This window comes from Molossus molossus, unplaced genomic scaffold (genome assembly GCF_014108415.1).
Source record: "Molossus molossus isolate mMolMol1 unplaced genomic scaffold, mMolMol1.p scaffold_m16_p_6, whole genome shotgun sequence".
NCBI lineage: Eukaryota > Metazoa > Chordata > Mammalia > Chiroptera > Molossidae > Molossus > Molossus molossus.
This window is the reverse complement of record NW_023425399.1, coordinates 9,338,746-9,362,567: the sequence shown is the minus strand read 5'-3', so window position 1 is coordinate 9,362,567 and position 23,822 is coordinate 9,338,746. Positions and strand designations below refer to the sequence as shown.

The window sequence follows — 23,822 nt, the reverse complement described above, 5'->3', positions numbered from 1 at the left end:
AAAAAAATGTATTGCATTTTTTCTTAAACTTGTAAGTAATATTGCTTATAAACAATTGAAACTAGAAAGCTGCTTGCAACGTCACGGGTGATAGCTCCCGCTTTCCAATCCCTGAAGGTAATTGTTGTTAACAGTTTGGTGTGTATTCTTCCAAACACGTGTCTTTTTTTTTCTTTTGATTCATTTTTTCCAAGTTTATTGAGGTATAATTGAAGTACACCACCTGGAACATATTTAAGATATATAATTAGATTAGTTTTTTTAAAAAATGTTTCCTTTATTTAATTTTAGAGAGAGAAGGAGGGAGAGGGAGAGATGAAAACATCAATGAGAGAGAACATCAATTGGCTGCCTCCTACATGCCCCCCACTGGGGATTTGGCTCACAACATGGGCATGTGCCCTGATCGGGAATCAAACTGGTGACCTCTTGGTGCATGGGTCGATGCTCAATCACTGAGCCACACCAGCCAGGCTAATTAGATTAGTTTTGACATATGTGTTCATCCATGAAACCTTCACCACAATTAAGATAGTGAACATACCCATCATCCTCCAAATCCATCATCCATCCCTGAGCCCTTTCGCAATTCTCCCTCCCTCCCCTTCGCCACTGACTTACTTCTGTCACTATAAATTAGTTTCCATTTTTGATAATAAATATAAATGAAATTGTACAGTATGTACTCCATTTTTAGGTGGTGAGTGCTGGCTTCTTTGACACGACATGATGATTTTGGGATTCACCCATGTCTCAGGTATCAATAATTTGTTCCTTTTTATTGCTGAGTAGTATCCCTTTGTATGGATGTACCACAATTTGTTTATCCATTCACCTCTTCATGGGCTTTTTAGGTTGTGTCTAGTTTCTGGTGATTGCAAATAAAGCTGTTCTAGAACATGTGTGTGTCTAAGTCTCTGTGGGAAAAATGTTTTAGTTTCTCTTGGGTAAATGTCTAAACATGGCATGACTGGGTCATGTCATTTGGTAGGTATGTGTTTAACTTTTCGAGAAACTGACATACTGTTTTCTAAAGTGGCTTACCACATTTTGCAAAGCCCCACCCAATAGCGAACGAGAGTTCCTTTTGCTCCACATCCTTGCCAACACTTGTGATCAGTCCAGTTTTAGGCATTTAATGGATGTGCAGTAGTATCTTATTGTGATTTTAAGTTGTGTTTTTCTAGTGATTAATGATACTGAGTATCCTTTATTGTGCAATTATTAGCTATTCACATATATTCTTTTGAGAAGTGCTTGGGAGCAGGGGGTGGAAGGTGGTTTTAGAGCTGCTGATGCTGTGGTCTCTGTGAGACATCCAAGCAGAGATGTTGACCAGGCAGTTGGAGAAAGGAGTTTGGGCTTCAGAGGAGAAGTCCAGGCTGGAGATGTAAATTCAAGAGTTGTCAGGGTATAGGTATTTAGACTGACTGAGATCACTCAGCCGGAGAAGAGACCCATGTCTGAGTTTTTGGTTAATTTGAAGTCAAAAGATGAAAAAGACCCCAAAGAGACTAAGGTGTGGCCAGTGAAGTAGAAGAAAGAGAAGAAAGTGTTGAAAGGCACGCAGCATTGTCCTGGGTGGCCTCCAAAGATGGCCCATTAAGAATCACACCCTTGAGTAGCCCCTCCCACCTTTATTCTGACTGACCCTGGGTAACCAATAGAATATTGCAGCAGAAGTGACATGCCTGACTTCTGAGTTAGGTCCTAAGAAGTCTGCAACTTTCACCTTGACTTTTGGAATACTGCTCTGGGATAAGCCAACCGCCACTGGAGACATTTGATTACTTTGAGACTGCCATGATGTGAGGAAGCTCAAGCTAACCATCTGGACTCTATGGAGAGAAAAAGATGAGAGGACCAGCTAGGTCCAGCCATCTGGGTTGGAACAGCAGACAGGTAAGTGGAGACGTCACTTTGGACATCCAGCCTAATGAAGCTTTGAGATGACTTCAGCCTTAGCTGCTTTCTGCCTGCAACTGCATGAGAGACCCCCAAGCAAGAACCACCAGCTGAGCCCAGTCAATTCATGAGACTATGAGGGATAATAATAAATTGTTGTTTAAACCTCTAAGTTCTGGGGTGGTTTACTGTGCAAAAATAGATAACAGAGACAGATGTGAACAGTGAAGAGAGACTGACTAGCATCCCTCTGTCCCCACCCAAAACAGTGCCCGACAGCCCAGACCCATGGAGAGAGGGGTGTCCAACCTCAGCTGGACAGCGCTCTGCATTCTGATGGGCCTCAGGCCTCCCTCACCCTGCGAAGAGGAGAATAAGCTTCTCTTTGTGCTCACAGTCGTGGCATCTGCCAAGAGCTCCATAGCCCCCAGGGCCCTTACAAAAGGACAACAAAGAGATTTTTCTGGGAACTGGGTCACCAGTTATTTGGAGGCCTCAAACCCAGAAAGACAGAGAGAAATCAGATAAAGGAGGCTGGAAACTATAGGAGGCTGCTGGGCCTTGTCATGGGGACTGCTCAGGGACATGTCATGGTCAGGAGTGGCTGCCTGCCTCCACTTGACCCTTACATCAATAGAGCCCTCCTTTCTCTCTCTGTCTTTCTGTCTCTCTCTCTCTTTCCTTTCTTCTTTCCTCTCTCTTGGTAGTTAAAACATTAGTAAATCAAATATATATCTCCTCTCTGTCTTTCTACCCTTCCTTCCTTCTCCTTTTACTTATGAAAAATATTACTGGTTTTGCATTTATAGTAGTGACGATTTTTTCTTTTTAAAAATAGACTTCATTTTTTTTTAGAGCAGTTTTAGATTCACAGTAAATTGAGGAGAAAGAACAGAGAGTTCCCATATATTCCCTATCCCCCCACCCCCACTTGAGTGGGACATTGTTACAATTGATGAACCTACATCCTCGCTCAAAGTCCACAGTTTTCATTAAGGTTCACCCTAGCATTGTACATTCCACAGGCATGGACAATGTATAATGATATATATGCACCATATATTATCACACAGCTGAGTTTCACTGCCCTAAAAATCTGCATCCACCTATTCATCCCTTCTTCCCCCTTAATCTCTGGAAATCACTGATCTTTTTTTTTAATCCTCACTTGAGGACATTTTTGCATTTATCTTCAGATAGAGCGGGAGGGAGAGAGGGAGGAAGAGAGAGAGAGAAACGTCGATGTGAGAGAGACATGAGTGGTTGCCACCCACAGGACCCCAACCGGGCCGGGGACAAACTGCAATTGAAGTACGTGCCCTTAGTGGGAACCGAACCCGCGTCTCTCTGGTCAGCTTGCCGACTCTCTAACCGCTGAGCCAAACCGGTCAGGGTACCACTGATCTTTTTACTGTCTCCATGATTTTGCCTTTTCCAAAATATTTTATACTTGGAATTGTACAGTGTGTAGTCTTTTCAGATTAGATTCTTTCACTTCATAATGTGCATTTAAGATTCTTCCATGTGTTTTCATGGCTTGATAGCTCATTTCTCTTTGGTGATGAATTATATTTCATTGTCTGGATGTGTTACAGTTTATCGGTCACTTAGTCAGGTGCATCTTGGTTGCTTTCAAGTTTTGGCAATTATGAATAAAGCTGCCATAAACATCGTGTGCAGGTTTTTGTATGTACATAAGTTTTCAACTTAATTGGGTAAGTACCAAGAAGCACGATTGCTGGATTTTATTGTAAGAGTGTATTTAGTTCTGTAGGAAACTGCCACACTGTCCTCCAAAGTGGCTGTACCATTTTGCATTCCCACAAGCAATGCACGAGAGTTCCTGTTGCTCCACTTCCTTGTCAGCATTTGTTGTTGTCAGTGTTCTAGATGTTGGCAGTTCTACTACATGTGTAGTGGTATCTCGTTATTTTAATTTCCCCGGTGACATATGATGTGGAGCATCTCTTTTTATGCTTATTTGCCATTTGTGTATCTTCTTTGGTGAAGTGTCTGTTTAGGTCTTTGGCCCATTTTTTAATTGGAGTGTTTGTTTTCTTGTTGAGTTTTAAGAGTTCTTTGTATAGTTTGGATAACCGTCCATGATCAGATGTGTCTTTTGCAAATACTTTCTCCCAGTCTGTGGCTTGTCTTCTCATTCTCTTGAGTGATGCAAGTTTGTAACAAATAAATAATTTTAAATAAATAAAAAAAGAGTCCATTTGAGGAGAAATAGTCAGGAAATGACAGTCAAAGGGGTAGAAATACAGCAAAAAATAAAGGTGTATGCAAAGAACTCAGGTTTGGCTAATACTTATGCCATGACCAGAACCTGGTGCACAGCTTGGCTCTCACACTCCTTACCTGGCAATTATTATGACTATTATTACTATTTGAATAATATTGGCACCTATTGTTGGTATTATTGATAATCTAATTATGGTTTAACAACTATACTATTACTGTTATAACAATACATTGTTGTTTTATATTATTATATATTGCTTTGATGAACCTCTGTGACACCTCAATTTCTGGAATCTGGGGGAACCCTGAAAAGTTGTTGCAATGATTATCACCATTATCTTGATATTTTTCACCTCCACTAGCTGCGCAAAGTTTGGACCGGAGGAAGGGAGGTGGGTATCAGTTCCCAGACTGGTAGGGGAGGGGTCAGGCGGGGAGCCTCCGCCCCAATAAGGGGCGGGCCGCTAGGGTCGGCCCTGTGGGCGCCGGGCGCCCAGCCCGAGCCTGGTGATGGCCCCGCGGGAAGCGGATCGGATCCGGCCCCTGGCGCTCGCCCTGGCTGCAGTGGCCGCGGTGTCCTGGGCGCGGGCGCCGGCGGGCGCACTCGGGCCCGGGCAGGGCTGCTCCGCGCTGGGCCGCTGCTGCTCGGGCCGTGACCTGACCTGTGCTGCCCGCGGGCCCCCGCGCTGCTTCTGCGACCAGGCGTGCGGCGCGGTGCGGGACTGCTGCGCCGACTACACGCGGGCCTGTCCAGGTGCGCCTCCCGAGCTCCCAGCGCGGGCGCAGCGCTCGGCGCCTTGGGGAGCTTGGGTTCTGGGGTGCGGCGGCGGACAGAAGGATATCGTCCACCGAGGGTTCTGGGCCAGGAGGCGCATGCGGAGAAAGATGCGCGGGGCGTGGACCAGGACGCTTGAGTGTTGGGGGACAGAGTGGAGAAGGACTCTTGGAGAATTGAGGGGTGTTCCAGAAGGATTTGGAGGGCGGCGCAAGGGTGGGGGCTCATGGAAGGGGCGCGCCAGCCAGGCACCAGGGGGGGACGGACACCAAAGGGAAATGGGCATGTGGGGGGATGGAGAGGTACGAGGGAGAACTGGGTGCACGGGGGGCATTGTAGACGGGATTCACAAGGCAAATGGAGGGGGTCTTGAGAAGGTCCAGAGAACCGCTGAAGCCAGGAGGGACGCACTAACGGGACCTAGAACCCCTGCTGGGTGACCCGGGAGGGGCAGAGGAACTCGGGGTGGGGTGAGGAGGGGGCGAGGAGCAGGCTAAAACTTGTGCAGGCCAGTGGAGGCGGAGGGGCCGGATTCGTCTCCAGGCAATGCCCCACTGTGGTCCCGTGCTGGCGGTGGCCACCAGACCAGGGTCTAAGCATTTCTTATAAAGACCCCGCCAGAGTGGTATCCACTGGGCTCTGAAATCAAGGGCTGATTGTTGAGTCACTGGTGAGGAGAATTCTGTCTTTTTTAAATCCCAGGAGTAAGTTTTTTCACACCCACTAGAGAGAAAAAAAGTCTGCATTCTGCCCCCTTGTACAGTGGATATGACCCAACATTCCTTTGTCAGGGGTGACAGCGATTGGACCCTTCTATCCTGAGACATCAGTAGAATGAAAGGGACCCAACATTTATTGATCACTTACCATCTCTGTGCCCAAGAGCTGGTCTGGGTGTCTCATCAAACCTGATTACTTTCTCACAGCACGGGGCCTGGGGGGGGGGGGGGGGGAGGTTCCTGCACATCATAGTGTCCCTGGGCCGCAGATGAGACAAGCTGACGCTTGGAGAGGAGAGGGCTTTGGCCAGCCAAGGTGATCCAGCAGGTTTTGAACCTGGTCTGATCCTGTCATCTAGCGCCTTGCTGCTTCCCACAGATTTGATGGGCTAATGGTGGCGATTCAGGCAGCAGCGAGAGGAAAAAGTAATTTGGGGTGTGGTATCTCCCCAAATCATAGCTAATGAGACCCCCCTAGAGTAAACGTGCAGGATTGTGTTGGGAACACTTTGTACTTGTCTGCTTTCTGTACAGAGAGTGAACTCAGTCAAGGGGTCATTCAGAGTGTGGGGCTGCTCCCACAGGGGCTCCCTCACCTTAGCCCAGGGGTGGGGGGCCCAGGAAGGGGACCAGGCAGAGGGGCTAGTGAAACTTTCCCACGGTCTCACCGTCATCCACAGAATCACACGATGTTATCAGCTCCCCAGCATTGTCCGTTGTATAAACAGCTTCTGCTGGTGGACCCACAAGCCTCAAAGCTTTGAGTCCCTCTTTGTTTTGCTCCTTTGGGAAGGTGTCAAAAAGGCAGCAGACCTAGGATCTGGGGTGAGCCAAGCTAAGGTCTTATGAACAGACCAGGGACAGGTTCACTTTTCTACCTCTCAGAGGAGCAGGGCAGGAGGGGACATGGTGACCAATTAGGAGGCAAGAAATGAAGAAAAGTATGTTTTTGTCATGAGTGATAGGGGATAACATTGACTGAATTATAATTGATTGTGGTAGAAAGAGATATTGAGGATGACTTCAAAACAAAACAAAACCCTAACACATTTAGTGAGTACTTGCCCGGCGCCAGGGAGGTACTGTTTGAGGTGCTTTAAATAAATTGTCACCTTTAAGCCTCATAACAACCTTATGGAATAGTGTTTTCATGTCCATTTTACAGAGGCTCAGAGAGGTAGTGACCTGCTCAGAGTTGCACAGCTATTAAGCATCAGATCTGGGTTTGAATCCTACCAGTCTGGCTCCAAACCAAAATATTAAATAGTTGCTCAAGAAGGGTGGAGCTGGAGTGACTAGTAAGGCCTTAAAGGACGGACACCATTGCTTCATATTTTTCAAGTTCTTTAGTGAATGTTTTCATGTATTTTATATTCTTTTTTTTTTTTTTTTTTTTACAGATAGAGCGGGAGGGAGAGAGAGGAAGGGAGAGAGAGAGAGAGAGAGAGAGAGAAACATCGACGTGAAGGGACACATCGAGTGGCTGCCACCCGCACGACCAACCAGGGCCGGGGACAAACTGCAACCAAAGTACGCGCCCTCAGCGGGAACCGAACCCGGGTCTCTCCGGACCGCAGGCCGACGCTCCAACCGCTGAGCCAAACTGGCCAGGGCTATTTTATATTCTTTAATTCTCACCTGAATCCTGTAAGGATCAATGTCCCCATTTACACACTTATGTATTCATTGCACTAGTCAGTACTCTTAGAGTTGTGACACAACTCACATTGACTTAAGCTAACAAAGAAATTGATTGGCTCAGGTAACTGAAAAGCAATTCATGGCTTCTGGCTTCTGGCATGGCTGGGTCCAGGGACTCTAAGGATATCATCAGGGCTCTATCTCTTTCTACCATTCAGCTCTACTAGTGTTAGCTTCATTCTCAGGCATGCTGTCACCAGGTGGTGGCAAAGGTAGTACCTCTGAATCGGTGTCTCCAGTGAAATGGAAGCATACTTTCCCCATTTGTTTCAGCCAGAATCCTAGGGATGGTTTTTATAGACCAAGTTTGTATTACACCCATGATCCAATCAATCACTGAGCCTAGGAGAAGGAATATATCAATTGGCCATGTTTGGGTCACCAGCCCCATCACAGGAATGAGGGGTGAGGTCACTCTATTCTAACCATGTGGACTGAGAGTGGGGAGGATTGGTTTCTCAAAAGAAAACTGAGACAGTGTGACCAGAAGATGGGGGTAAGGAGGCGGGGAGGGTAGACATGACAGCTGCCCACCGCTGCACTGTGGGAGACTCACAGCGCAGGAACCTCGAAGTAAAAGAGTGTTGAGATATTAAATAGGAGGAGGGAGTGGATGGCTGAGGGTGTGTTGCAGGAACAACTTAGATTTTTAGTCACTAGGCTTGGGGGTCTTTATGATCCACTATCAAAAGAAGACCTTTTGTGAACCACATCAATAGAATACAGGAACCACCCAAGGATTTCAGGTGACAGGTTAGAACTGCATTCCAGAAAAATCCTTTTGGTAGACAGTGAGGGGGATGGACAGTCAGGGGACTGGGCAATGAGGTTCAGAGAAGAAGGTGGGGTTTGGATTGTTCAGAAAGGCATTTTCTGATGCGCCTGGGCCTGTCAGAGTGGGGGCAGAGGGATCCAAAGGGACTGTGGGAAATTCTGTCTGGCTCCAGCAGGCTCAGCTGGCATGATGTTATCTGGGTCTCTAGGGCTGGATGAGCAACCTTTAAACCTCCCCCTTCCTCTCCCTGCTCTTTTTTAGCAACACTGATAAGCTAGAATTTCTCCTTTATGGTACTCAGAAAAAGGTGGGACGGCCTTTGTTTTGAGAAACACGCCATCTGGTGGTATCTTTTTGAATGCCAACTTGTGGTCATATTTCCTTTGTTGTCACTAAGGCAAGATTTACTCATTCGATATTCACTTACTCATTATTTGCTGGGTCCCTATGTGCTAAGCACTGTGCTTGGTACTGGGATTCATCAGGTAACAAGGCCATGCTTCTGTGGAGCTGACATGAGTGGAAGAGGCTAACAAGTTATGAATAATCACACAAATGTACGGAAGTTGCAACCCTAGGTCTGAGGTGTGATGACAGTTCCCTGGAAATGTCATATGTGCATGCTGCTTGGTGGCTTCACAGATGCCAGCAACATGGGAAGAATATATGTGGGGTGGCATCTGCCTAATTTTCTGCAAAATCTCTCACCTGCTGGGCAGGCAGGGCAGGACAGGGAATCATGGTGGGACGTTGGTGTTCCCCTTTGGTCCATACAATCATCATCAAAGCCCTGTATGCTATCACTGCCTCTCTCTCTGCGACATCACCTCATACCACTTTCTCTCCTGCTTGTTCTGCTTCAGCTACACTGGCCTCCTCACTGTCCCTCCAGCATCCAACCTTGACCCTGCCCCAGGGCCTTTGCACTGCCTGTTTCCTCTGCCTGGAACACTTTCCCCCAGACACCTACACAGCTCCCTCCGTCACCCGCCTCACATGTTCTTTGTCTTGGAGGTCTTCCTTGACCCCTTTGTCTAAAACAATTTCTTATCACCCTACCCCTGCCATACTTATTCTGCTTTGTTTTTTTTCTCAGAGCATGGATCACTGGCTGAAATTACATCATAGGTTGTATCGTTTATTGTCTGTTTCTCTCGCAGAATGTCAGCTCCTCCAGGACAAGGGCATTTTCTGGTGTGCTCAGCTGTGTTCCCAGCACCTGGCTCAGCAGGCCCTAAATAGTTGTTAAATAAATGCGTAAAGACTGCTGTTGTAGTGAGCACTTACGGTCTTCTCGGTGCTTCACATTCATCACTGCACCAGGCCTGTGAGCCTGCAGTTTGCATCCAGGTTTGTCTGGCTCCAGCACCTCGGCTCCACTCAGATATTCCACCTGCTTAAGCTCCCTTTTCCTCCTGTGAGATGAGTTGACAATAGTACAAATACATATAGGAGTCAGGGTCCTGGCAAGTGACAGATGGTACGTCTAGAGAGTTAAATGAAAGAGAATTTGATGAGGGCTCTAGTCACAACGGGGTACAGGAGGAAGTGGTGTTATTGGAGCCTGGTGAGAGCAGGATTCACGGCTGAGGGTCCCCCCTCACCAGGAGCGAGGCTGAGTCAAGGGGTGGGGTGGGGCCAGCAAACACCTGGGCCGAACTCTCCTCCCTACCAGAGTCCCCCCATGTGATGAAGTCAAACGGCATCTAGGGGTCAGGGAGCCTCTGCGATGCACAGGCTTCCCGGAGGGCACAGGGCAAAGAAGGATCCGGGAGCACACACTTTCCTAAGATTGTTGGGAGGATTACATGAAGTCAGGTATGTGACTTGCCTGGCTCACTGCCAGTGACATAATGGATGTCATTATGAGCTGAATGATAAAAACAATCATGATTGTTAGGTTGCCATGCTTGAGTTACTCCCTTCCTCCCTTCTTCCTCCTTCCTTCCTCTGAACATTTCAGCTCTGCTAAGAGTGGAGATCTGGGCAAGGGGTCCCTGCCCTCCTGAGGTGCCAGAGGCAACACTGTGTTTACAACACAATAACCGTATCCCTTCAGTTCAAGGACGTACTTTTTCTCACATTTGCATGTTGCTGAACTAGGACACATCTCGTTGCTGATGACCCACCTGTCTTGTTCACCACTGTGTCTCCTGGCTCACAGTAGTCTCTTGGGAAATATTTGTGGAGTGAATGAATACATTTTGACAGTAGGAGCCGCCTTGTGTGTGCACGACTCCGTGTGTGTGAGTTGGGACTCAGACCCCACGTGACAAACCCCTGAACTGGAGCTTCTTGCTCTGCATCTCACTACCACCTGCCACCTCCATCCCGAAAGGCAGATGGGTCTTTTTTTTTATCCTCACCCAAGGACATTTTTTGTTCAGATAGAGTGGGAGGGAGAGAGAGAGAGAGAAACATCGACGTGAAAGGGACACATCAAGTGGCTGCCACCCGCATGACCAACCAGGGCCGGGGACAAACCACAACCGAGGTAGGCGTGCACCCTTAGTGGGAACCGAACCCAGGTCTCTCTGGACCACAGGTCAACGCTCTAACCACTGAGCCAAACCGGCCAGGGTTATATATCATTCTTTTTTTTTTTTTTAATCCTCACCTGAGGACATTTTTTTTTGTTTTGTTCAGTTAGAGTGAGAGGGAGAGAGAGACAGAGAGAGAAACATCGACATGAAAGGGACACATCGAGTGGCTGCCACCCGCACGACCCAACTAGGGCCGAGGACAAACTTATACAGTATATCATTCTTTTTTTTTTTTTTTTTATCCTCACCCGAGGATATTTTTCCATTTTTTGTACAGATAGAGTGGGAGGGAGAGAGAGGAAGGAGAGAGAGAGAGAAACATCGACGTGAAAGGGACACATCGAGTGGCTGCCACCCGCACGACCCACCAGGGCCGGGGACAAACTGCAACCGAAGTACGTGCCCTTAGCAGGAACCGAACCTGGGTCTCTCCGGACCGCAGGCCGACGCTCTAACTGCTGAGCCAAACTAGCCAGGGCTTTATATCATTCTTAAACCCTATGTAGCACTGGTTTGCAGGTTTTATTATTTATTTGTTTATTTTCCTTTATTGATTTTAGAGAGAGAGGAAGTGAGAGGGAGAGAAAGAGAGAAACATAGATGAGAGAGAACATCTATTGGCCGCCTCCTGCATGCCCCCCACTGGGGATCGGGCCCACAACCTGGGCATGTGCCCTGACTGGGAATCAAGCCGGTGATGTCTTGGTGCATGGGTCAATGCTCAACCACTGAGCCACACCGACCGGACTGCTTTGCAGGTTTTAAAATTGTATCTGACTATGTCACCCCAGAAATAGCTCCTGTAGGAGGCTTCTTTCCACTCCGTGCTGTTGGTGGCGTCGCTGTGGCTCACGTCCCTGCAGCAGAGGATTAGCTTTATTTACCGAGCACTCGCTATGTGCCAGAAGCATGGGCTGTATGTCGAATCTGGTCGAATCCTCAAGGCCATCCTATTAGCTGAACACTGTTTTTATTCTCATTTGACAAAGGAAGAAACTGAGGCACAGAGAAGAGAAATCAGTTGCCCTCAGTGCTTAGGAACTGTTTTTTGAAGGAATGAGTGATGGGAATGACCTCAGTGATCATCAGAAAGTGACTAAAATGCGGAATGTTAAGTTTAGGTGGATGTGTAAATGGTTATCATAGAGGAACTGTTGAGGAAGGCGTGGACTCAGGGTTGCAAGAGTCCCAGTGCTTTGCATGGTGTTTTTGAGGGTTTGGCTTGTGGGGAGGTGGGGAAGATCTGGCCGCTGGCCAGCCCAACTCCATACAAGTTGCCCCTGCAGACATTGCCTTCTCTTCCAGCGGTCTCCTGCGTAGTGGCAGAGTGGAGTGGCTGGAGTCGCTGTGCCAAACCCTGTCAGGTCTCCTATCGTGTCCGCAGGAGGCATGTCCTGCAGGAGCCAAGGAATGGGGGTGCTCCCTGCCCCCGTCTGGAAGAGCGGGCTGGCTGCGTGGAGTACCGGAGCCACCAGGGAGTGGAGTGCCAGCAGTCCTTGTGTGAGTTGGAGTGGCCACCAGGGGTGACTGTCAGACCCTGTGAGGGGTCCAAATCTGGGGTAGAACTTTGCATTCCTACTGCCCTGATCCTCTCTCCTCACTTTGTGAATGAGGTAAGAAGCTCGGCCTTCCTTCTTACTCATCTCCCAGTGTGAATCAGTCAGGACTTCGCATGCACGTGATGGGAACTCCAACTTAAACCGACCTGAGCAAAAATGTGTGGCTCATGTAACTAAAATTCCAGTTGCTGCATTCAGGCATGGCTGGATCCAGGGGTTCAAGCAATATGGGCAGGACTCTCTCTCCATTTCTCAGCTCTGTTTTCCTCTGAGTTGTTCTCATTTTCAGGCCAATGGGGGATGGTCTTTGATAATTCCAGGTTTCCCTTGAACCAGCCTAGCAGCTAGAAGAAAAGGTCTCTTTCCCCATAGTTTTAGCAAATGTCCTGGGATGATATCTCATTGGCTTGAGCTGGGTCATGTATCCACTGCTGAGCCAATCAGTATGTTCAGAGCGTCGGAATATGTTAATTGGCCAAGCCTGGGCACATACCCCCTTTGAAGCTAGGAGGGGGGCCAGTCTCATGTGAGTGGGAATAGGGAAGGGGTGTTCTCCAAAGGAAAATTGGGTTGAATGATGCAGGACAGGTGAAACTTCAGAAGTTGGCTGCATTGCATACTCAGACAAAAGGTTTGTATCCACTAGACAAAATAGGTGATGCCGGTTTTGCAACTGAAGAAATTGACCAAGAGAGTGCAGTGGTTTTCCTGAAGGAGGAGAGCAGGCAGCAGGGCTCAGCTGTCCCCTTGCAACCTCTCCCCCTGCTGCAGCCTGGTGCAAAGAGGTCATTCTACAACTACACCGCACATCTTACATGGTGCCCCCTCCTGCTTTCAACTCTCCGGTAGCTACCCAGTGCCCTCAGGGTGAAACCCAAATGCCTCATCATGTTCTATAAGCTTTTGCCTGCTGTGACCTCATCTCTTGCTTTCTCTGTCCATGGTTTAAAGGATCATTCTGATCCGCGTGGGGACAGTGGGTCAGAGGGCAGCCGGGAGACCGGGGAAGAGGTGACTGCAGTGGTGCCGGCGAGAGAGGATGGTGGCTGGACCGGGGTGGTGGCAATGGGGTGATGACGGGGGCAATGTCATTCCCTTTGCCTGAAATCCTCTTCCTCTCCCCTGCCACCTGCATCTAACTTTACCCAGCCCATTATTTCCTGTCCAGATGTCAGTTTCCCAGGAAGACCTTCCTGTCCGCCCCTACTATGTGCCACGCACTTTGCTACATTCCTCGACTCTGTGAGGCCAATGATAGTATTCTCATTTTTTTAGAAGGGGAGACCAAGGCCCAGGGAGACACAAAACTTGCCCAAGATACATGGCTCACCATAAATCATCTTATTTAATTCTGACAGTAACTCTATGATACAGGTACTAGCATCATCCCCATTTTGCTGATGAGGAGACGGGCTCAGAGAGGTGCAGTAAGTCGGCCAAGATCACTCAGCTACAAGAAGCAGAACTGGGTCTAGAACCTGGGCTTCCCTGGGGCTCTCCTTACTGCTTTAGGCTGCGCCAAAAGGAGCACCATGGATGTTAAAAGAGAGTAGGGAAGGGAGATTGTGTTAAGTGTTATGGCAAAGACCAAGCCCAGCCTCCAAGGCAGCAGCTGGAGAGGAGCCTGGGATGCCCCAGTGTGGCCCTTTTCTAGGTCACTAGCTTTACTTCAGCACCAAATCTTTGATCCAGCTCCATCACTCAGGGAATGGGGAGAAGCAGGGACTTCCTTTCGATGTTTTATTTTCCTAAGGAATCACCAACTTCTCTTTTTTTTTCTGTGTTTTTTATCTGCTCTAGGAAGTTGGTCCAACGAAATAATTTTATCAATTCATTTATCTATCCATTCCTCTGTACCTTCTTTCTTCCATCCTTCCATCTTCCCATCCATTCATTCACCCATCCATCTGTCTAGTTTTCCATCTACTTCTTTATTCATTCATCTATCCACCTGCCTGTCATCTCTCCATCCATCTTCTTTCCATTCATCATTTCTGTCTCTTTTTTCTCTATTCTCCCATCTTCTCATTTATGTACCCATCATCCACTTATTCTTCCTGTCTTCCATCATTTTAGCCATCCCTCCATCCAGTTATTAACTCTTTTTATCTACCTTTTTACTCATTTATTTATAAAAAATCATTCATTTGAAAAACCTTTGAGACCCACTATGCAACCCTCTGGACTAGGCCTTGAGTCTCAGAGATAAATGTGATTCTGCCTGCAGCATCACATAAAGGGTAGTATTGGGGACCACCTATCCAGCTCCAAGATCCCATAATCTCCTTAGGGCTGCCATATAAATAACTTGGAGGCCAGGAGTACTTAACCCAGCTTCCTGTGGTGTCATAACCTGGTCCATGCTGAGCTACCTAACTGTTTTCTCCTTGGCCCACAGTCCCTGCTCTGATAACCACAGGCAGCTATGGGAAAGAGCGGAACAAGCGAGGTGTCCCCAAGGAGCAGGAGACAGCAGGGTAAGCTGAAGCAAATGAACCCAAAGCCAAACTAAAATTTGTGAACATTTTCCTTGAATTAAACTTGCATCATGTCTTTCTCTTACTTTGACTCCCCATTTCTTGTCCTGTTACATTTGTAAGCTCGTTAACATGAGTTTGAAGTCCTTAATAATTGGTCTTCATTCAAATGTATTCATTCATTCAACGTTTATCGAGTCTCATTATATGAAAGACACTGTGATAGGCCTTGGGGCTACAGCAAGGAACAAAACAGGACAGAAATACTTGTCCTCATGGAGTGGACAGTCTAGTTGGAGGAGACAGACAATAAACAAATAGCATGTCAATGGTGCTAAGTGCTATAGAGAGAAATAAAGCAGGGAAGGGGTGGGGTGGGTGTGTGCCAGCAGCATCCTCACTGAGAAGGAGACATTTGAACTAAGATCTCGAAGAGGCTTTCTGGGGAAGAGTAGGTCTGAGAAAGAGACTAGGAAGTGCAAAGGTCCTGGGGCAGGACATGCCTGGTATGTTCAAGGATCAGCAAGACCAGTGTGGCTGGAGTTCTGGGAGAGTGAGAGTATAGAAAATAAGGTCAGAAATATATAGGAGTGGGATGATAAGATCTCACAGGGCCTATTGGCTATCGTGAGAAATTGGACACTTTCCAACATGAGATGGGAATCATGGGAGGGTTTTGAGCAGAGGAGTGACATGATCTCACTTGAGTTTTCACAGGATCCCTTTGAATGATATTTGAAGAGAGAGAGAGAGACAAGGAGGGAACCAGGAGACCCATGGGGAGGCTACTGCAATGGTCCAGGTGAGAGATGAAGGTGGTTTGGACCAAAGTAGTAGCCCTGCATCTTGTGAAGGGTGAATTGCAGGGACTGGAGGCAGACTGCTGTGTTGGGGATGGTGGTGACGAGGTCAAGCTTCTAGGATATTTCCTGGCACATGGCAGGTACTCATTAAATATTAATGGCAAGAATAAGGTCTGAACAAAAGCAGTAGCAATGGAGATGAAGAGGGAGCTATATTAGTTAGAATTCCTTTCATTGTAGATGACAGACACTGAGCTCAAACTGGCTCAAGTGAAAGGAGTATTATTGGTTTATATAACTGGGGAGGAAGTTTTGAAATACTGTTACTTCAAGCATGGTTGGAGTCAAGAGGTCAAATAATGTCAGTACTCATATTCATTTTCTCTCTCTCTCTCTCTCTCTCTCTCTCTCTCTCTCTCTCTCTCTCTCTCTCTCTCTCCATATATTGGCTTCATTCTCAAGCAGCCATTCTTCCTGCAGTGGCCAATGTGGGAACCAGTAGCCCCACATCCTCCCTGCTTAGCAATGCTAGTTCTGGGAAGGAGCCCTCCCTCCCAGTCTCAGTGTGTTATTTCTGGAGAAGAATTTGATTGGACCTACTTGAATCCTGGAGTCACCCTTGAACCAATCACTGTGGCTGGGAGGATGGGAACTCGGATTGGTCAGCTTTAATAATCTGCCCATGCCCTGGCTGGTTTGTGTCAGTGGTTAGAGCCTCGGACCACCGACCCACTGACAAAGGGTCACGGGTTTGATTCCCAGTCAAGGGCATGTACCTGGGTTGCAGGTTCAATCCCTGGTCTTAGGGGTCATGTGGGAAGCAACCAATCGATATACCTCTCTCACATCAATGTTTCTCTCTCCCCCTCTTCCATTCTATCTAAAAATCAATGGAAAAATACCCTGGGGGTAAGGATTAACAAAAAGAAATAATAATCTGCCCAGGCTAGTGGCAGGTGTGGGCAGCGAGTATCAGCCACCCTGATTGGTTGCCCCTCTAAGACCAAATAGGGTGAGGGCAATGGTTCCCCAAATAAACTACAAAAAAAGGAAGAGATAGGGTGTTGGGAAGACAAAAGTTCCATTTATCACATGTTGCTGGTAAGAGACAGATTCCTGAAGAGTTCTGGGGGTAGCTCAGAGAGGAAGCATCTGGGGACAGTTTTGGGCTGTCCTAGGAGAAAACTATCTATGCCTTAGGCCTCCCAGAGGCTGCAGCCACCAGGGGGCACCAGCCCCACGCAGTCACCCTTGCATCCTTGATAAGCTGCCTTTCTCCAGTGGGAGGTGCCATTTACTGCCATTTGTAGAAAAGTTGGGTACGTAGAGGTAACATTTTGGCAAATTGGTTCTTACTTCAAATACCCCATAATGGGAAGTCCCTTTTAAATAATTCTCATGGAGAATCTCTTCTATAAAATATGATCTTTTGTAAATGCAGTGGAGTAGTAGTAGTTAGGAGTGTCAATTAGGCTTTGAGGTTTAATTTATTTTATTATTTTTTAGTTTTTATTTTTTTATCCTCACCTGAGGACATTTTTCTATTTTTTGTTCAGATAGAGTAGGAGGGAGGGAGAGAGAGAGAGAGAAGCATCGATGTGAAAGGGACACATCGAGTGGTTGCCACCCGCATGACCCAACCAGGGCTGGGGACAAACTGCAACCGAAGCTTTGGGGTTTTATAGAAGGTTCCATTCTTCCATTTTAGGCACTACCACTTATTAGCTGTGACCATAGGCAGATTAACTCTCGGATCCTCAGTTTCCTAATCTGTAAACTGGGGCAACACCTACCTCATGGGATTTCCCTATTCCATTAGACCAAATGATTCACCCAGCATATTTTTTAAAAATATTTTTTCCTTATTGATTTTAGAGAGAGAGAGGAAGGGAGAGGGTGAGAGAGATAGAAACATCGATGAGAGAGAATATTGATAGGCTGCCTCCTGCATGCCCCCCACTGGGGATTGGGCCCACAACTTGGGCATGTGCCCTGATCAGGAATCGAACCAGCAACCTCTTGGAACATGTAGCTCAACTAGTGAGCTACACTGGCTGGGCAACCCAACACATTTTTATGGAGCCAGTACTGCTCTAGGAGATGGATGCTACGGTGAGCAGAACAAACAGATATCCTGCCTTTGTGGGGCTGACATACTAGTGAGGAGACAAGTGAGAAATAAACCATATAGTCTTTTGGATACAGTGCTTGGAAGAGGGTCTGACACATGGAAGCCAAGTCTCTGTTGAATGCAACCTGTTTTTGCAGACTGGGTTGCCTCAAAGGTTTCCCTATCAGAGAGAAATGGTATCAACCTGGACCTACATAGGGCCAGGTGCACTGTAGGTGCTCCATAAATGCTCACAGGTGCTTGGGGTGGTGTCTCCCTGTGTGGCTGCAGGTACTGTGTCCAGTTCCAGCTGGGGCCCATTCCAGGGAGCTGTCGGCAGGTGAGGGCACTCCACGCCCAGTGGACAAAGTATCTGACCCAGGGCCACATGGTCTGTGTGAGGTGTGAGTGGCCTGCCCAGGATGCCAGGAGCCGACGTTGCTACGGGGATGGCGGCGGGGCCAGAGGGTGAGCAGTGGGACCAGGGCATGGGAAGTGTGACCACAGAGCCCAGGGCTTGGCTGCTGCACGAGAGATGATGGTGCCACAGGAGCGAGATGCTGCTCCCTGGTCAGGGTGGGGCCTGGGAAGGTCCTGGTCTCAGTGTCCGAGGAGCAGCAGCCCCTGCCGCTTCCAGCTATGTGACCCAGGGCAAATCCCATAACCTTTCTGAACACCAATTTCCTGAAAATGCAGATAAGAGGAACTTCCCATGGGGCAATGGTGAAGGGTAAGTGAGATAGTGCAAGCCAAGGATTTAGCATAGCTCCTAACATCCAGAAAGAGCTCAAGAGAAGAAAGTTGGCATTGTTGTTGAATCTTCAAAATTCCCTTCAAAGGCAAATTTGGTTACTCTCATTTTATAGATGGGGAATCCAAGGTTCAGAGAGGCAGTGTGCTTTAGTCAAAGTCACACAGCAGGATTTGACCTAGATTTGGCTTATAGCAACCCCCTAGACCACCTCCCACAAGAACAGGTGTCTCAGAAAGCACTTAGCATACTAATTATAATAGCAGCTAACATTTATTGAGTGCTTACTATGTGCTGAGCATTATTCTAAGCTCTGTGTATTCATTCATTCATTCATTCATTCATTCAATAAATGTTTGTTGAGTACTTACCATTGAGCATGTGCCTGGCAATGTTTTGGACAGTGGGGCGTTGCAGTGAACAAAGCAGATGTGCTCCCTTCTCTTATGGAGACAACATTCTGCTGTGAGGAAACAGACATTAGGCAGGTGAATTTGTTATTTGTCCGATGTGTTAGGGAAAGAAAACAATGCGGGGGAAGTTCTGAGGGTGGTTCCTTTTTTTTTTTTATCCTCACTCGAGGACATTTTTCCAATTTTTGTACAGATAGAGTGGTAGGGAGAGAGAGAGAGAGAGAGAGAAACATCAACGTGAAAGGGACACATCGAGTGGCTGCCACCCGCACGACCAACCAGGGCCGGGGACAAACTGCAACCGAAGTACGTGCCCTTAGCGGGAACCGAACCCGGGTCTCTCAGGACCGCAGGCCGACGCTCTAACCGCTGAGCCAAACCGGCCAGGGCAGGGTTGTTCCTTTTTAAGGAAGGTGACACTTGAACAGAGATCTGAAGGAAATCAGGGAGGGAGCCATGTGGATATCGGGGTAAGGTGTTCCAGGCAGAGGGAACATCAAGAGCAAAGGCCCCTGAGTTGTGGGAAGGAAGGATCCCATGCCCTTTGCCCAGCACCTGGCCCCTTATAGATGCTTAGTAGTGGAAGCGGCTATTGTCATGTCTAACAGAATGGGTACAATAATATATACTTGGTGAACATGAAGTGTAATGTGTGATAAATTTAGCACATAGTAGATGCCCAATAAATTAATGGCAAACAATATTATCACATTCTAAAGAGGCCTTCTCTGCCCAGCCCCCTCCATCTCTTTCCCACTTAGACCCGAGATTCTGCTATTAGGGATTTGTTGTTTGAGCTAGATGTTCACTTCTTTTTTTTTTTTAATCCTCACCCGAGGATATTTTTCCATTTTTTTTTTTTGTTCAGATGGAGTGGGAGGGAGAGAGAGGAAGAGAGAGAGAGAGAGAAACATCGATGTGAAAGAGACACATCAAGTGGCTGCCATCCGCACGACCAACCAGGGCCGGGGACAAACTGCAACCGAGGTATGTGCCCTTAGCGGGAACCGAACCCGGGTCTCCCCGGACCGCAGGCCAATGCTCTAACCGCTGAGCCAAACCAGCCAGGGCTAGATGCTCACTTCTTAGAGCCTTGGTTTATCCACCCATCTTTGGAAAAGACTTCCTAGCCCCAAATCTCTGATTAATCCCAAATTTCTTCTTTTGGATGCAAATTCTTCAGAATGAGGGACGTGGCACTTTGGTGAGGCCAAGGTGAGGGTCCCAGGAACCCTGGCTCCACCAGGGAGGGGCAGGAATGGCAAGCAGAGCCAAGCAGAGCCAGGCTGAACCCGGGAGAGCCATCTCCCCGTGCTCCGCCCATACCCAGGCTCACAACAGGTGATGGAAGGTCTGCCTGGGACATGAGCTCACCAGGCAGGACTGGCAGAAGAGGAGGATCAAAGTGAGGATAGAGATGAGCTGTCAGCTGGATTCTTTCCATGGGCAGCTGGCAAGGGCGGGAATGCAAATGGCCCGGGCCCAAGAGGGATTAGCCTGTCTGTTGGGGATTTTAGGAGGGTTTCTTTAGCCTGAGAAGTGTCTCTGAGTTCCGGACAAGCCGAAGGAACCCTTGCCATAGTCATACACCTGTAGAGTACTGGGCACCAGGTAGGTGTTTTGCATCATTCAAGCCTCCAAGCCCTTTGGAGACAAGAGACATTAGCTCCATTTTATATCATGAGGATGGCAAAAATAATGGTAACTTTAAATACTATCTTTTGTGAAGCCCCTATTGTCTGCGAGGCACTGTGCTTAGAAGCTTAGAACAGTGCCCAGCATCTATCGGTATTTGTTATTCTTGTCATTATTTTGCATTTTTAAAAGATTTGAATCATACCTACAGAGAATTGGCTAAAACGTATATTAACAAATGTTTGGAAAGGAGACACACCTTGGTATTCACAACCCAGGCAAGGAACAGAACCTGGCCAGGCCCCCACACCCCTCCTAGCCACAGCCCTTCCCCTCCCCATGAAGGAAACCACCGCCCCAATTTTCACGGCAGTCCATCATACAGTTCTCTCCATAGCTGTACTCAGTGAGGATCCCTAAGCACTATGGCTTGATTTGGCTTGCCCCCCAAACTTTAAATATGTGAAATGATGCAGGGTGTGTCTTTTGGAATTGGCTTCTTTTGCTCGCTATGAGGTTGCAAGGTTCACCACGTGGCCGTCTTGCAGCAGATTCATTCTTGTAGCTGACACTGTCATGGTCATTTTTATTTTCTCTGCACACAGCCTTGCACAGAACCTTCGGCACTTCAGAGAGGCGGAGACTATGGATATCTCTGTTGTCCACTGAAGGAAGAGAAGGCAGAGGCTCCTAGGAGCTGGGTCATGACACCCCTTGATTCCAGGGCCTCTGTTCTTTTTTCTAAAATTCTCACCCAAGGATATGCCTTCCATTGATTCTAGAGAGAGAGGGGAGAGAGGGAGGGAGAGGGAGAGAAAGAGAAACATTGATCCGTTGCCTCATGCACACGCCCCTATCAGGGATTGAAACCGAAACCCATGTATGTGCCCTGCCTGGGAATGGAACCTGTGACCCTTTGGTACATAGACAATACTCTAACCACTTAGCAACACTGGCCAGGGCAGGGCCTGTGTATTTAATGACTCCTCTGTGTTACCACCCAAGAGGAAAAGGGGCACAGGGAGGTTAAGTGTCTTTCCTGTTTTGCCACCTCCGCTGACACTAGGAGTGAGTCTGGTTACCCCATGTGGCCTCTGGGGGTGGCACCGCGGCTAGCTCAGGGCCATGCTCCATCAGGCGCAGTCGACATAGTGCCCAGTGCCCGCCCACTTTTAGGGCCCAGGAAAATTAACACTTTTTTTAAATCAGAAGAAAAAACTATATATTAATCATGAAGATCTAATAATGAATCCAGCTTGGATTGTATGCATCTTTATCCAATCCCGTCATACACTATGACTTAAGATATTGATTTGCATGGAGGAAGGGGCCCACACAAGCAAATGTCCCTGGAGCCCAGAGATTCCTAATGCCACTGAGCCCAGCCCGTCTCTTGCAGGAACCAGCTGTTGCAGTGGAAAGCGGCGGGCCACCCCCGATGTCGAGGGACCTGGGAGAGGCTTGGGCAGCTCCCCGACTGTTCCTGTCCTGAGGTCCATAGCTTTGTCTTCATCTAGTGCTGCGGCCCCCAACTGTCCAGACCCCTTCTCTCCAAAGCCTCCCAGGCTGATAAGAAACCTCCCACCCCAAGGCTTGGGATCCCACAGCATCAGGGAGTGGGGAGAAGTCTGCAAATCTGAGACTGAAGGAACAAGTCTTATCCTTATGTTGACACTGAAAATAGCTTTATGTTTCTACTTGGTTCCCGCTGAGTCATAGCCTTACTGACATCTCCCCGTGGTTCCAGGCTTCCCAAATGTCCTCTCCTATGTACGCTCTTGTGGCTTTTGCCCTGTCCTCCTTACTGTACATTTACTTTTTACTGACTCTCCACTCCTCCCTCCCTTTTCTACTTAAATAAATATACTTTAAAAGGCAGTTTATACTCAAATGTGTTTAAAGAGAAAATGTTTCATCAAACTAGAAATGAAAATAAATAAGATTGGCCAACATTTATTCAGTACCTACAGTGTGCCAAGTGCTGTTCCAGCTCATTGGATCCTGAGTTAGTTGCAATTATATCCCCATTTCACATGTGAGTAAATTGAGGCACAGAGAGGTTAAGCCACTTGTCTGAGATCACACAGCTAGTGAGTGGCACAGCGGGGGTTTGAAACCCATGAGCCACATCTACTGCTAAGATTCCCTACACTAGTAGTACATCAGCGTGTGAGGGCAGGGTTTTGGTCTGCTCTATCCCGTGCCTAGAACAGTGCCTGGCACGCAGTAATGCTCAATAAATATTTGTTGAATAAATTAATAATCACTTGCCATAAATAGAAGGCAATCAGAAAAATGAATACAATGGAAACCAAACAAGTATGTCTAGGTATTGTTGCCTGCCCTAGAAGCTGAGCATCAAACCCGCTCTCTTCTTGTTCAAACGAGAAATGTGCACATGTGTGAGAGAGAGTAAGGACACACTGGTATCTAATGGAGACTTGGATCCTTGACAAATTAGAAGAGTTACACAAGACTTGAAAGGGGGCTAATTCTCTTGGGAAGTCAACTGTTATTAATATATATGCTAATCCTCACCTGAGGATTTTTCGCCATTGATTGTAGGTAGAGTGGAAGGAGGGAGGGAGGGAGGGAAGGAGGGAGGGAGGGAGGGAGGGAGGGAGGGAGGGAGGGAGGGAGGGAGGGAAGGAAGGAGGGAGAGAAACATTAATGTGAGAGAGACACATCGATTGGTTGATTGGTTGTCTTCTGCATGCACCCTGACTGGGGCTGGGGATCAAACCTGCAACCCAGGCATGTGCCCCTGACCCTTCAGTACAGGGACCAAGGCTCCAAACATTAAGCCACACCTCCAGGGCTGTTATTAATATATTTTTAACAGCTTTATTGAGATACAATGTATGTATCATACCATGTACTCATTTAAAGGACCATTCAGTCCTTTTTGGTATACTATAAGGTGGTATAACCATCACAAAGGTCAAGTTTTAGAACAGTTTTTGTCCCCCACCCCACAAAAAAGAAATATTATATACCCATTAGTAGTTACTCCCCATTGGTCAGACCCCTCCAGCCTTGGCAACCACCAATCTACTTTCTGTTTCTATGGATTTGTCTATTCTGGACATTTCACACATATGCAATCATATAAACGGTCTTCTACGTCTGGCTTTCACTTTGCATGATGTTTTCAAGGTTCATCCATCTTGCAGTTGATTATTCAACGTCCCATCCCGGGTTGGTGTAAAACCATCTCAGATCGAGTTCTCCACTTACCACTTGGGGAAGCACCACTGTAAGAGACAGAGCTTTCGGGGGGTCGGGACTCACCCCTGTACCTTGCGAGGAGTGTGCCGGCGGTTTTCCCTGCCATTGGACCCAGGAGTACGGACAATGGAGTGGGGGAAAGGGTGTCTCTTTCAGCTGTCCTTGGGACTGGGCAGGGACT

General features: G+C 47.6%; 1 protein-coding gene across 1 annotated transcript; it reads left to right on the top strand.

Moving 5' to 3' along the window:
• Nucleotides 1-4,662: 4,662 nt before the first annotated feature.
• Nucleotides 4,663-22,243, top strand: LOC118618994 (somatomedin-B and thrombospondin type-1 domain-containing protein-like). The gene is made up of 5 exons (XM_036245622.1): nt 4,663-4,906; nt 11,971-12,165; nt 14,623-14,701; nt 17,906-18,082; nt 21,813-22,243. Exons 1-5 carry the CDS (start codon nt 4,663-4,665, stop codon nt 21,928-21,930), a joined length of 813 nt encoding a protein of 270 aa, XP_036101515.1. The 3' UTR covers nt 21,931-22,243.
• The last annotated feature ends 1,579 nt before the right edge of the window (nt 22,244-23,822 follow it).